General features: G+C 48.2%; 1 protein-coding gene across 4 annotated transcripts in view; it reads left to right on the top strand.

Annotated features, from left to right (window-relative positions):
• Positions 1 to 12893, top strand: part of LOC119953138 (ena/VASP-like protein) — a 339662-nt gene that overhangs the window by 204412 nt on the left and 122357 nt on the right. For all 4 annotated transcript variants that reach the window (XM_038777050.1, XM_038777070.1, XM_038777035.1 and 1 more), the window contains one exon: positions 3118 to 3286. In XM_038777050.1, the coding sequence (XP_038632978.1) occupies positions 3118 to 3286 (169 nt within the window). The remainder of the gene's footprint in view (positions 1 to 3117; positions 3287 to 12893) is intronic.

The following is a 12893-nucleotide window of genomic DNA, read 5'->3' as shown; positions in this document are numbered from 1 at the left end:
TGCAAAGCCTATGGCTTCTGAATCCTGAAATAGAACAGAATTATGTGATTCTGCAATTATTTTTGTTCCTGATTTTTCTGGTGAACAAAAGGGGTATTTCATCTCTATTCGGAGGATGATTATGTTCAGGCTGAGAGCAAATTGAGCACTTAGCAAGAATAACTCTCATTAACCAATACAAATTGGTCACAGTATATTCAACGATTGTTGGTATCTGTCTTTTGAGAGTCCCATTTCTTTATAACTTGATAGCACTCTCATCTCTCTCAGTCAGAAATTTGTAGGTTGAAGTTCCAGTCAATCCGTGAGTATGTACTCTTGGTTGAACTTCAGGGCATTATGTGAGGGAGTGCTGCATTGTTAGCTGCCATGCTTTTATTGAGACACTACACTGAAACTTAATTTGGCTGTTCTAGTTCTGGCGGATGTTAAAGGTCCCACGACACACTGTGTAAAACAGTAAGGACTTGTCCTGGTGTCAGTGCTAATGTTTCCCCCTCACCTTTACCAGTGACTTACACCTCTAAGGAAATTAATTTTACCAGAAATGTTTTACATTATCCTGAAAAGGGTGATGGGTGCAAATTTATTTTATTTTTTCCCCCAAAAATATACTTTATTCACAAAATTTGAAAAAAGTTCATGACACAATATTTCACTGAAATACTACAGAAAGTGCCGTAAAATTCAATGGGCGATATTCCCCTGCCACGTTTGCCCGGCGACCAGAGAATCCCGCCCGAGGTCAATGGATATTTCCATTGCCGGCGTCTCGCCCGTGGCGTTCTTGCGGCGGGAGAATCCAGCCCAATATGTTTCCATACCGTGTGTTCCACTCTTAGGTGCCTCTTTAGAATTGTAATACTCTTGATACAAATTATAATGGAGAGGGGTAACTATTTTGTTCTACAGGCTACTTCCTGTACCAATGTCAGGCAGGGGCAAAACATTTCAACTTGAAAAATTACAGAAGGGTAATAGATTTCTCCCTCCTTCTTCCCCCCCCCCCCCCCCCCCCCCCCCCACCCCATCACCCTTTCTCTTTTTGCCACTGTGTCTTCTCATGTCACATACCTTTCCCAGTTGAGGTAGAGGCAATGACTTGCACCCAGGCCTGAAACCAACCAGTAGAAAATCACTTTCAATTACATTTTTCTCATTCTCTTAAAGCTCTATTAAATGTTTTCCCATTAGAATCCAGCTAAAATAGGCAACTTCCTGGTTTGAGATTCACAAGCATCGAACCGACCCGTATCTTATCATGCTACAATGAAAAAGGTGGTTTGTCACCACAGTGATGCTGGTTTTAAAGTGTTCACTGCTGTACTTCCAAGTACTAGTGGCAGCTTTTTTAATCTGTGTGGACAATGTATTATATCCCGAAGCGGTGAAATACAGTTCGATTTTATTTGTAGCATTTCAGGGATTTGTCCAAGTTCATAGACTCTCTGGAGAAATCAGTTCATGCAAAAGTATTCACTCTGTTTTCAAGTTCTGAAGGGTATAGGGTTAAATTATAATGGAGAGGGGTAACTAGTTTGTTCTACAGGCTACTTACTTCCTTTACCAACGGTCTTACGTTCAGCACAAAGCCAGGGGAAATATTCCTCAGTTCCCCACTGGGATTTTGGATAAGGCCAGCCAGATCCATGAGAGTAAATTTACGATCCTTGTTCCCAGTGGGTAAGACATTTTTAAGGGAGTGCAGGTCAGGGGTAGAGATAGCGCTATCCAACTACAATGTGGATTCTCCACCTCCAGTGCGGTGAGCGACAGGGTGAGAGGGGGTCTGCATTGAGAGGCAAGTGGGATTTAAAGGAGATATGATCTTGTGAGGGAGAGTGCCTCCAATGGGCACAGGGAGCTCCCTCAAAGAATGTACCCCCCCCCCCCCCCTTCCTACGCAGCAGCAGCCATGCAGTGAAGCTGAGGTACTTAAGAGGCCGTAAAATGGCCACAAAGGGGCCTCAAAAGGCCTAAGGACAGCAGGTTGCCTGATGCCTTTCTCACCCCCTGTAATATGAGAAATACGTCAAGGGTGGAGAGGGAGGCAGTGTGATAGCCACTGGCTCAAATACGCCAGTAAGGGACCCGTAAAACCAAACCCAATAAACTCCATGGCATAGATTGTTTCAGATTAAAGGTGCAGCAGCTTTTGGGCAGAAATGTTATGAGCTGTGAGTTTATAATTGCTGCATGCAGGACTGCATGAAGAATCAATTTTAAATGCTGCAAGTTGTGAAACAAAGTGAAATGATGTCAAACAATCTGTAGATTTGTAATGACACGTGACACTCCAAGCCTAGAGAACCCATGGATATTTTTCATAAGCTGTTGTCCGCTGATATTCATTTTAAACTGAAGTGACAACAGGGCTATTGACTACTGCACTTGGCAGAAACCTAATGCATTCTGTTCTTTAAACGTTTATGAATAAACTTTCTTTGTTGTGAAACCCACCTCACAGTTAGGCCAAAGGAAGATAAAAATAGAGATAAACATAATGATATTTGACTTGTACTGTCAAGAACAAAGACCAGTGGCACAGTGGTTTGCACTGAAACCGCACAGCTCCAGGTTCCCGCGTTCAATTCCGATGGGCCGAACGGCCTCCTTCTGCACTGTAAATTCTATGATTCTGTGATCTGATATGTTTACCATTCCAAAATACTTTGCAGTGAAATCTATTTATCCTGTTGTCAGAGTGGAGCAGTGGCATTACAGTTCTAAGATAGCTGTAATCTTTTATAGCTGATGAGCCATCAATTGCACGAGAGACGAGTTGCTTTACAAAAGTTAGGCTTTAATAAACTAGAACTTAGCCCTGCGGTTGTCTACTATAAAATGGACGACCGGCGGGCGTTCGACTATTTATACCTCGGCAAGGAGGCGTGGTTAACTCAGCCTCTCGACTAATCGGTCGAGAGGCACATGACCGGCCAGGGCCAATGGTAAGCCAGTGTTCTGCCCCAGTGGCAGACAGCTATGCAAATCATATCACCACAATAGCTTCTATTGAAAAGTACTTTGCCTCCCTCCTTAGACTCATGTTCTTATAAATTGATATTTGTAGGAGTACTACTTCCCAAGGTGGTTAATTGTTATTCTCCTTTTCAGTGAGCAGAGCATCTGCCAAGCACGGGCCTCGGTAATGGTCTATGATGATTCAAGCAAAAAGTGGATCCCCGCCAAACCTGGACAGCAAGGGTTCAGTAGAGTCAACATCTATCACAACACCTCTAATAACACCTTCAGAGTCGTTGGACTGAAACTACAGGACCAACAAGTAAGTAGAAGGGATTCACTTAGCCCTAACAACCACTTTGTAGGTATGGTGAGTCTTGAAACTCGAATGAGTAAAGATGCAACAGCCCTGGATTGGATTGGATTTGTTTATTGTCATGTGTACTGAGGTACAGTGAAAAGTATTTTTCTGCGAGCAGCTCAACAGATCATTAAGTACATGGGAAGAAAAGGGAATAAAATAAAATATATAATAGGGCAACACAAGGTATACAATGTAACTACATAAGCACTGGCATCGGACGAAGTATACAGGGTGTAGTGTTAATGAGGTCAGTCCATAAGAGGGTCATTTAGGAGTCTGGTGACAGTGGGGAAGAAGCTGTTTTTGAGCCTGTTCGTGCGTGATCTCAGACTTCTGTATCTCCTGCCCGTTGGAATAAGTTGGAAGAGTGAGTAAGCCGGGTGGGAGGGATCTTTGATTATGCTGCCCGCTTTCCCCTGACAGCGGGAGGTGTAGATGGAATCAATGGATGGGAGGCAGGGTTGTGTGATGGACTGGGCGGTATTCACGACTCTCTAAAGTTCCTTGCGGTCCTGGGCCGAGCAGTTGCCATACCAGGCTGTGATGCATCCCGATAGGATGTTTTCTATGGTGCATCTATAAAAGTTGGTGAGGGTTAATGTGGACATGCCGAATTTCCTTAGTTTCCTGAGGAAGTATAGGCGCTGTTGTGCTTTCTCGGTGGTAGCGTCGACGTGGGTGGACCAGGACAGATTTTTGGAGATGTGCATCCCGAGGAATTTGAAACTGCTAACCATCTCCACCTCGGCTCCGTTGATGCTGACAGGGGTGTGTACAGTACTTTGCTCCCTGAAGTCAATGACCAGCTCTTTAGTTTTGCTGGCATTGAGGGAGAGATTGTTGTCGCTACACCACTCCACTAGGTTCTCTATCTCCCTCCTGTATTCTGACTCGTCGTTATTCGAGATCCGGCCCACTATGGTCGTATCGTCAGCAAACTTGTAGATGGAGTTGGAACCAAGTTTTGCCACGCAGTCGTGTGTGTACAGGGAGTAGAGTAGGGGGCTAAGTACGTAGCCTTGTGGGGCCCCGGTATTGAGGACTATTGTGGAGGAGGTGTTGGTGTTCATTCTTACTGATTGTGGTCTGTCGGTCAGAACATCGAGGATCCAGTTGCAGAGTGGAGAGCCAAGTCCTAGGTTTTGGAGCTTTGATATGAGCTTGGCTGGGATTATGGTGTTGAAGGCGGAGCTGTAGTCAATAAATAGAAGTCTGATTTAGGAGTCCTTGTTTTTGAGATGCTCTGGGGATGAGTGTAGGGCCAGGGAAATGGCGGCTGATGTGGACCGATTGCAACGGTATGCAAATTGCAGTGGATCAAGGCATTCCGGGAGTATGGAGGTGATGCGCTTCATGACCAACCTCTCGAAGCACTTCATTACAACTGAAGTCAGAGCCACTGGATGGTAGTCATTGAGGCACGTTGCCTGGTTCTTCTTTGGTACCGGTATGATGGTAGTCTTCTTGAAGCAGGTGGGGACCTCGGAGTGGAGTAGGGACAAGTTAAAGATGTCTGTGAATACCTCTGCCAGCTGGTATGCGCAGGCTCTGAGTGCATGACCAGGGATCCCGTCCGGGCCCGTCGCCTTTCGAGGTTTCACTTTCAGGAAGGCCCATCTGACTTTGGAAGCTGTGATACTGGGTATGGGTGAATTATGGGCTGCTGCGGCTCTTGACAGCGGATTGTTGGTTACCTGCTTGAACTGAGCATAGAATGCATTCAGTTCATCGGGGAGGGGTGCGCTGCTGCCAGAGATACTGCTCAGCTTCACTTTTTAGTTGTTTAGTCCTTGCCACAACCGCCGAGAGTCTGTCTGTGACTCTAGCTTGGTTTGATATTCTCTCTTGGTATCTCGGATGGCTTTGCGGAGGTCGTACCTGGATTTCTTGTATAGGACAGGGTCGTCTGCCTTGAACGCCTCAGACCTGTCTTTCAGTAGGGAGTCAATGTCGCGGTTGAGCCATGGTTTCCGGTTGGGGAACGTACGTACTGCTTTCTTTGGCACGCAGTCGTCCATGCATTTGCTGATGAAGTCTGTGACGGTGGTGGCGTACTCATTTAAGTTGGTCGCTGAGTTCTTAAATATGGACCAGTCCACTGTCTCTAAGCAGTCACGTAAGAGCTCTTCTGTCTCCTCGGACCAGCACTGCACAACCATCTTAGCTGGGTTCTCCCGCTTGAGTTTCTGCTTGTAAGCCGGGTGAAGGAGCACAGTCTTATGGTCTGATTTCCCAAAGTGCGGTCGGGGGATGGAACGGTAGGCGCCCTTGATTTTTGAGTAGCAGTGGTCAAGAATGTTGTCACCCCTGGTGGGACAGGATATGTGCTGGTGGAATTTTGGCAGTACACTCTTGAAGTTGGCCTTGTTGAAGTCTCCGGCCACGATGTTTCGTAGTTGTTTATAACTGTGTACAATTCGTCCAGCGCCTTCCTCATTTCTGCCTGGGGTGGGATGTAGATCGCTGTGATAATGGCTGAAGTTAACTCACGTTGATGATAGGATGGGCGGTACTTCACGGTCAGGTATTCCAGGTCTGGGGAGCAGTAGGTCGCCAGGGTCGCCACATCCAAGTACCAGGAGGAGTTGATGAGGAGGCACACCCCTCCACCCTTCGCTTTGCCTGATGAATCCCTGCTTGTGTTCTTAGATCTTTTCCTCCAGTAGACCATTTGTAACTCAGTGTTTCAGGTTCCACCCGATTTATTCAAGCTCCCAGTGGAGCTGGATAGCTGTCGGGAAACGTCTACACGTAAAGCTCTGTATTGTGCCTCCTTTAACACTGAAGGTAATTGTGCAATAGTTCCATGAAATTGGTGTAGATTTACAAAGTACATTATTCAACCCTAATCAGTTGCAATACACAGGTATTTCTGTGGCCCAATAAAGCTATCCAGTTATTGTTACACTCTTGTTATTAACCGCAGAGAAAAAAAAGCTCTAAGTTCATAAAAATATTGTTCAGGGTTTTATTCAGAGATGTTGCTTCTGCAGGAAAAGATGGTGAACTCGCCCAGAGTCTGATCAAACGCTCCGCGAAACACTACAAATCACGTAACGTTCCACCAGCAGGCAATGTTACTTGAATGCATAAAACCCCTCCCCTTTTACTCATTTCGTGCCAATGACTTTTCTTTAACACTTAAACAAGAGACCCAACTAACTATTCTTTACATCACACCTTTATGTTATCTATACATGGTATCCCAATCTCTCGCTACAATGGGGAGGGGCTATGAAGACCCCCCGCACAGCCCAAATGCACTATGAGAGGGTCCCTGCATCCCCCCCTCCCCCCCCCTCCCCCCCCACCCCAACACGCACCCTGGGCAACCCCGGACCAATCTCAAGTGCAAAAACAATGCCAGCTTGGCACCTTGACAGTGTCACCCTGGCAGTGCCCCAGCCTGCTGGCAGTGCCAGGTTTCCATCCAGTTGCCACTTCTAGGGTGCCAGGCTGGAACTGCCGGGGTACCTAGGCTACACCAGTGCCAGGGCACATCCGGGCCCAAATGGCACATAGCTGGGAGACCCCCACAAGTGCCGTTCCGTCTGGTCCCCATTTGCTCTCTGAGGTGAAGGGGTTGAATCCCAGGTACCTCGGGAATCTGCACATTAGAGTGAGGCTTCCTGCCTCGCTCTAATATTCAGATCGCAACGTCTCGAGAGATTACATTGAATCTCGCGAGGTGTTGCAAGCCGGGGAGATCCCAGGAGCAGGGTCTCCCGTCTTTCAACGCGGTGCAGCATGGCCTTTTTGAGCACGATCCAGTGGCTGCATTACGCTCGAGCGAGAGCACAACGCTGTTGGTGAATCCCGGGAGAGGCTTCCAGGGGCCCCGGCAGCCTCCGCGCCTCGTGGGATATACCCAAGTCGGAATCAGAGCTCCGCCCATAAGGGGCAGGACTAAATGGACTTCAGTAAAGTAGGTCATAAACCTACTAAGGCCTAACTACCGGGAACTACCGGCCTCCGTCGATCCACCAGCCTTTCCAGGGAAGCTGAAGCCGGGAGCCAATCAATACTGATCCACAAGAACGTGGACCAGGCTGAACAGCACCCAGGGGGCACCCAGCCTTTGGAGGCCCCTGGGTGGCCAGGGATAGTGCAGGATGGCCCACTGGCCACCCCCTGAACACTGGCACCTTGGCGATGTCACCCTGGCACAGCCAAGGTGCCTGGGTGGCACTTCCAAGATAGAAGGAGCACTGCCTGGGTGCCAGGGTGGCAGTGCAAGGGTTCCAGGGGCCAGGGTGGCACTGCCAAGGGGCAGGGCCCAAAGGGGGCCATGCCCATGAAAGGAAGGTGGAAGGGGGGGTTTGAAGGATGGGCAGGTAAGGAGGGGCCTCTGGGCGGTTGCCGGCGGGGGGGGTGACGGGTGGATGAAGGTGGAAGGGGGGGTTTGAAGGAGAGGGTGCTTTAAAGGGGCTTGGGGAGGCCTGAAGATGGGGGACCCCAGAGAACCCATAGTGTCGTGTCCTCACTCTTGGAGGTGGGGGGGGGGGGGGGGGGGGGGGGGTAGTGAATCATGTGTGAGGCGGTTGACATTCCCCATTGATGGGGGTGACCCACAAACTCATTTAGAGATCGGGGCACCCTATCAAAATGATGGCCCGATCTCTGAGTTCAGCTCCCCACTGCTCAAAAAAAGTTTGGGCTAAACTGGTGAGAAATTTCCCAGGGCTCAAACAAGTGACCAAGTGGCATTGGATAGCGGTGGGAAACCTGCAATCAGAGCTAGCGGGAACTCCCTGAAAAAAACGCCTAAAAATTAACTTAGAAATGTTTCATTGAATTCCGCCTTTGTCATTCTTTGGGAGAATTGTGCCCTGATTGTACGTAGTACATCACTAGGAACATGCGTATCTCACTTGGACCACATTGTCTTTTGCTCTGCCATGGCTGTGTCAGCCATTCGCACGATGTAAAGTTGAAGAGATTGCGTATTCCTTAGTATAGTGCAGATATGGTATCATCTCACCTTCTCCTCAATTTACCAAACTAATCCCCAGCCACCCAAAATAACAGTGTGACAATTCCTTCATCCTCACCACACCAGGATGACCTGTTACGCAGGCACGAAGGAATACTCACTCGAATTACCCATAGCAGAATTCCACTTGAACTGTCAACTCAAGTCTTCTCATGATGTAGAACTTGAAGTCTGGATTCTCCGATTTACATTTGTTAACGTATCTTTCATATCCATAACCGTCTCCATCACTGAATCGATTCTTGTATTTGAGATGAAATCACAGGTGCATGTGTGCGAGAGATATAAAATATTGACAACATTTTCTTCAGATTCTTGTTGACTTGTAACAATAGTCTAGATAAAGTAATCCGTACACGAGGTGTTGCTCTGATTCACGATACTGGATTTCATAATCGTGCGCCATTTTTGCAATCGACTAGCTGCTAAAGTAGGAATGCCTTTATATGGCTCAAAGATTGTAGTTAAGGGTCAATGGTCAGTTAAAAGTGTAAAATGATGCCCATTAACTTAATGGTGGAACTTCGTACCGATGAAAATGATGCTCAAAGCTTCTTTTTCTAGCTGACGTAATTTGACTCTGCGCTAATTGGTGTTCTTGAGGCAAATGCTATTGGTCGTTATGTGCAAGACAACTGCGCCAACCCCACAGATCGGTGCGTCACAAGCAAGCTGTGACCTCAGCTTTGCATTGTAATGGTCCAATAACACTGACTTCGTTAAAACTTCTTTGACATTTTGATGAACATTTTCACTCTCTTTGATCCAGTGCGATGCTTGTTTAACACAAAACAAAGTATGTAGTGGCTTCTGCCTCATTGCTAAGTTAGGAACAAAGTTGTCATAATAATGGAGCAATCCTAAAAATGCGGATTCTCGTGTGGAGGTTAACAGCCTACAAAGAAGAAACCTAACTTAAGAACAAAGCAGTATAAAGCAGGTGAAGTTTGAAAATCGCTGGTGTTTGGTGCGGTGCGCACTTTTAAGACATTTAGGTGCGCTGTCTGGCTTGATCTTGATTTTAACTTCAGCTCCAGTCATTGAGCCCAGAGACTCTTCAAACACCTTTGCAAACTTGTTCAGAATGTGTTTCACCTCATTCTTCAAATCAACTAGTTGGTTCACAACAGCTGAGTTGAGTTTTGTCTTTCTCAACCATAAACTACCAAACGTGGAGAGGCAACTCTGCTTTTTGACTGTTAACTTCTCCGTGATGCATCCCTTTAGAGGCACAACCTTTTCTGTGTACATCCTTAGGAAAACATCTGTTGGTTGTAAAGGTCAATGTTTTAGCTTCTGATTGTATATTGTCTCGGGTTTTCGTGATACTGCAGCTTCCGTATCTATTTCCATCAAGTTCTGGTTAAACGCAAAAGTGTTGCTTATTATCTTGTACTGATAAGATACCAAGGTTGAATTCTTGAAGCTTACTTGACATTGTCTCCTAGTGAATCTTTAGTTCTGTCACTAAACTGGTAAACTCCACTAACAGACTTGGCTGTGTTTTTCTTGGTACATTCTTCAGTGCTGATGAAGGTTGATGTGACCAACATGCCTTGGCACTGTGGCCTACATTACCACAACTTTTATATTTATTCTTCTTACTCCAACATTTCTGATGCACCACTTGAATACAGCAATGACCAGGTCAATGTCTTTGCACACTTGCTTTTAGCAGTCTCCATCATTTGAACAATTGCTCAAACTCCAATCAACAAAGCCTCTTTTGCTGCAAGTTCCATGGAAGCAGCAATTTCCACAGCGGATTTCAGGATTAGAGCACCTTCAGTAAGCAGTTTCCTTTGGATGGCTTTGTTTCTGAGACCACAGACTAATCTCTCTCGAAGTGTATCATCAAGTGGTGACCAAATTCACAATACTTTGCTAACTGACTTAGCATTGCTACAAATTGCAAAATGCTTTCTCCTTTCCCTTGAGCATGACAATGGAATCGGAATCTTTCAGCTATCAACAGTGGGCGGGGTGAGAAATGTCCTTCCAAGATTGTCATGAACTCTTTGAAAGTCTTTTCCTGTTTTAGTAGGGTGGACTAGATTTTGTAACAAAATGAATGTTTTTCACCTAACCAAGTTGGGGAAAGTCACAACTTTCAGGTTTTCCGATGTGCGATTTGCTACTAGATACAATTGTGATTCTTTCATGATTCTCGCAGCCCATTTACAGTGCCACGTGTGCTGTCGCTGCAGCTTCTGCCCACTACAAACATGTATGCCTGAAACTTTGCTTTCTTGCTTAAAGATATGCTCTAGATACGGGGGGGGGGGGGGGGGGGGGGGGGGGGGGGGCACACAGGGAGCGAGAGACCGGGGAGGGGAAATGTAGGGACGAAGGGACAAAAGAGGCCAGAAAAGGAACAGGGCTACAAAGTGCCACAACCAAGAAACAAGGAACCGCTGCAAGCACCCACCCAGTACGGTCTGTGGGCGAAGGGGGCCCCCTGAGTGCAGGGGACTACCCGCGTGGCGGACACACAGTGGACAAGGGGAAACCCCGGAGCGCAGAGACCCGATCGCATGGGGAGAGCAATGATAGCGGCCATTCTGGACGGCCCCCTAACAAAGGGAAACCCTGGAGGGCAGGGGCATGTCCACCAGATAAATATGGTTAATCCCACAGGAACGAGGGGGCAGAAGCCCCCCACCAGGATAATCACCTGGAATGTAAGAGGACTTAACGGCACAGTGAAGAGATCTAGAGTCCTCACCCACCTCAGAAACATGAGGGCCGACATAGTCTTCCTCCAAGAGACGCACCTGAGGGAGCAGGACCAACTGCGGGTAAGAAAGGGCTGGGTGGGACAAACCTACCATTCCTGCTATGGGACAAGGGCCAGGGGGGTGGCGATCCTGATCGGCAAGAGGACAATGTTTAGGGCGACAAAGACGGTCACAGACCCAGGGGGGCGGTATGTCATGGTCAGCGGGGCCCTGGATGGGGCACCGGTAGTTCTAGTCAACGTGTACGCGCCCAACTGGGACGACACGAGTTTCATCAAAAAGACCATGGCAGAAATCCCATACATAGCGACGCATCGACTAATCATGGGGGGGGACTTCAACTGTGTACAGGATCCAAAGACGGACAGATCAAACCCCAAAACGGGGAAAACCTCAAGCATGGCAAGGGAACTCAGTCACTTTATGGAGCAGATGGGAGCAGTGGACCCCTGGAGGTTCGCCCACCCGGGGAGAAAGAATTCTCCTTCTTCTCCCCAGTACACAACGTGTACGCCAGAATTGACTTCTTTGTGGTGGGGAAAACGGTGCTTCCAGGGATAGATAAAGTGTAATACTCCGCAATTGTGATATCAGACCACGCTCCAAACTACATGGACGTGCGACTAGAGACAGGAAGGGCCCAGCGCCCCACATGGAGGTTGGACGGTGCCTTACTAGCTGACAAGGCCTTCAGCAAAAGGATAGCGCGGGCCATAGCAGAGTACACGGAGAACAACCAAAACGGGGAGGTCTCACCCTCCACGTTCTGGGAAGCGCTTAAGGCCATACTAAGAGGGGAAATCATTGCCTTCAAAGCGCAAAGAGATAGGGAGGAAAGGGTGGCTAGGCAGAAGCTGGTCGACTCCATACTGGAGGTAGACCGTAAATACTCCGAGGCCCCGACCGTAGAGCTCCTGGCGGAGAGGAAAGAACTACAATGGAACTTTGACCTGCTCTCCACCAGGAAAGCAGTGCACCAACTCCACCAGGCGCGCGGGACCCTGTACGAACACGGAGACAAAGCCAGCCGCCTGTTGGCACACCAGCTGAGAAAGCAGGCAGCCACCAGAGAAATTGCGCAAATCAGGGGTACCGGAGGCACGTTGGTAACAGAACCAGAGAGGATTAACAAAACCTTCAAGGCCTTCTACCACGAGCTGTACACCTCAGAGCCCCCAACGGGGAAGGCTGGGATGAACCGGTTCCTTGATGGACTGGACATACCAGTCGTGGGAGAGGGCAGAAAACGGGACCTGGAAGCACCACTAGCACTGGGAGAGATCATGGACAGCATTAGCTCCATGCAGACGGGGAAGGCACCGGGACCGGACAGATTCCCGGCGGACTTCTACAAAAAATTTGCGACAGCGCTGGCCCCGCACCTGCGGGAGATGTTCACAGACTCGCTAGCTAGGGGCACACTGCCACCCACGTTAGCACAGGCCTCAATCTCGCTGATACCTAAGAAAGACAAAGACCCAACGGAATGTGGGTCATACAGACCCATATCTCTGCTGAACGCAGACGCCAAAATACTGGCCAAAATCCTAGCCAAAAGGCTAGAAGACTGTGTACCTGAGGTGGTCACAGAGGACCAGACGGGTTTTGTCAAAGGTAGACAGCTTACCTCGAACATCAGGCGCCTGCTGAACGTGATAATGACCCCCTCCGGGGAGAGAACACAAGAGGTGATCGTCTCCCTAGACGCAGAAAAGGCCTTCGACAGAGTCGAATGGAAATACCTCATAGAGGTACTGGAGCGGTTCGGGCTTGGAACAGGGTTCACCACTTGGGTAAAGCTCCTATACAACGCTCCCATGGCGAGTGTACGGAC

Source organism: Scyliorhinus canicula, chromosome 2 (genome assembly GCF_902713615.1).
Source record: "Scyliorhinus canicula chromosome 2, sScyCan1.1, whole genome shotgun sequence".
Classification (NCBI taxonomy): Eukaryota; Metazoa; Chordata; class Chondrichthyes; order Carcharhiniformes; family Scyliorhinidae; genus Scyliorhinus; species Scyliorhinus canicula.
Note: the sequence above shows the minus strand (reverse complement) of the source record. Positions and strands in the feature narration are given on the sequence as shown.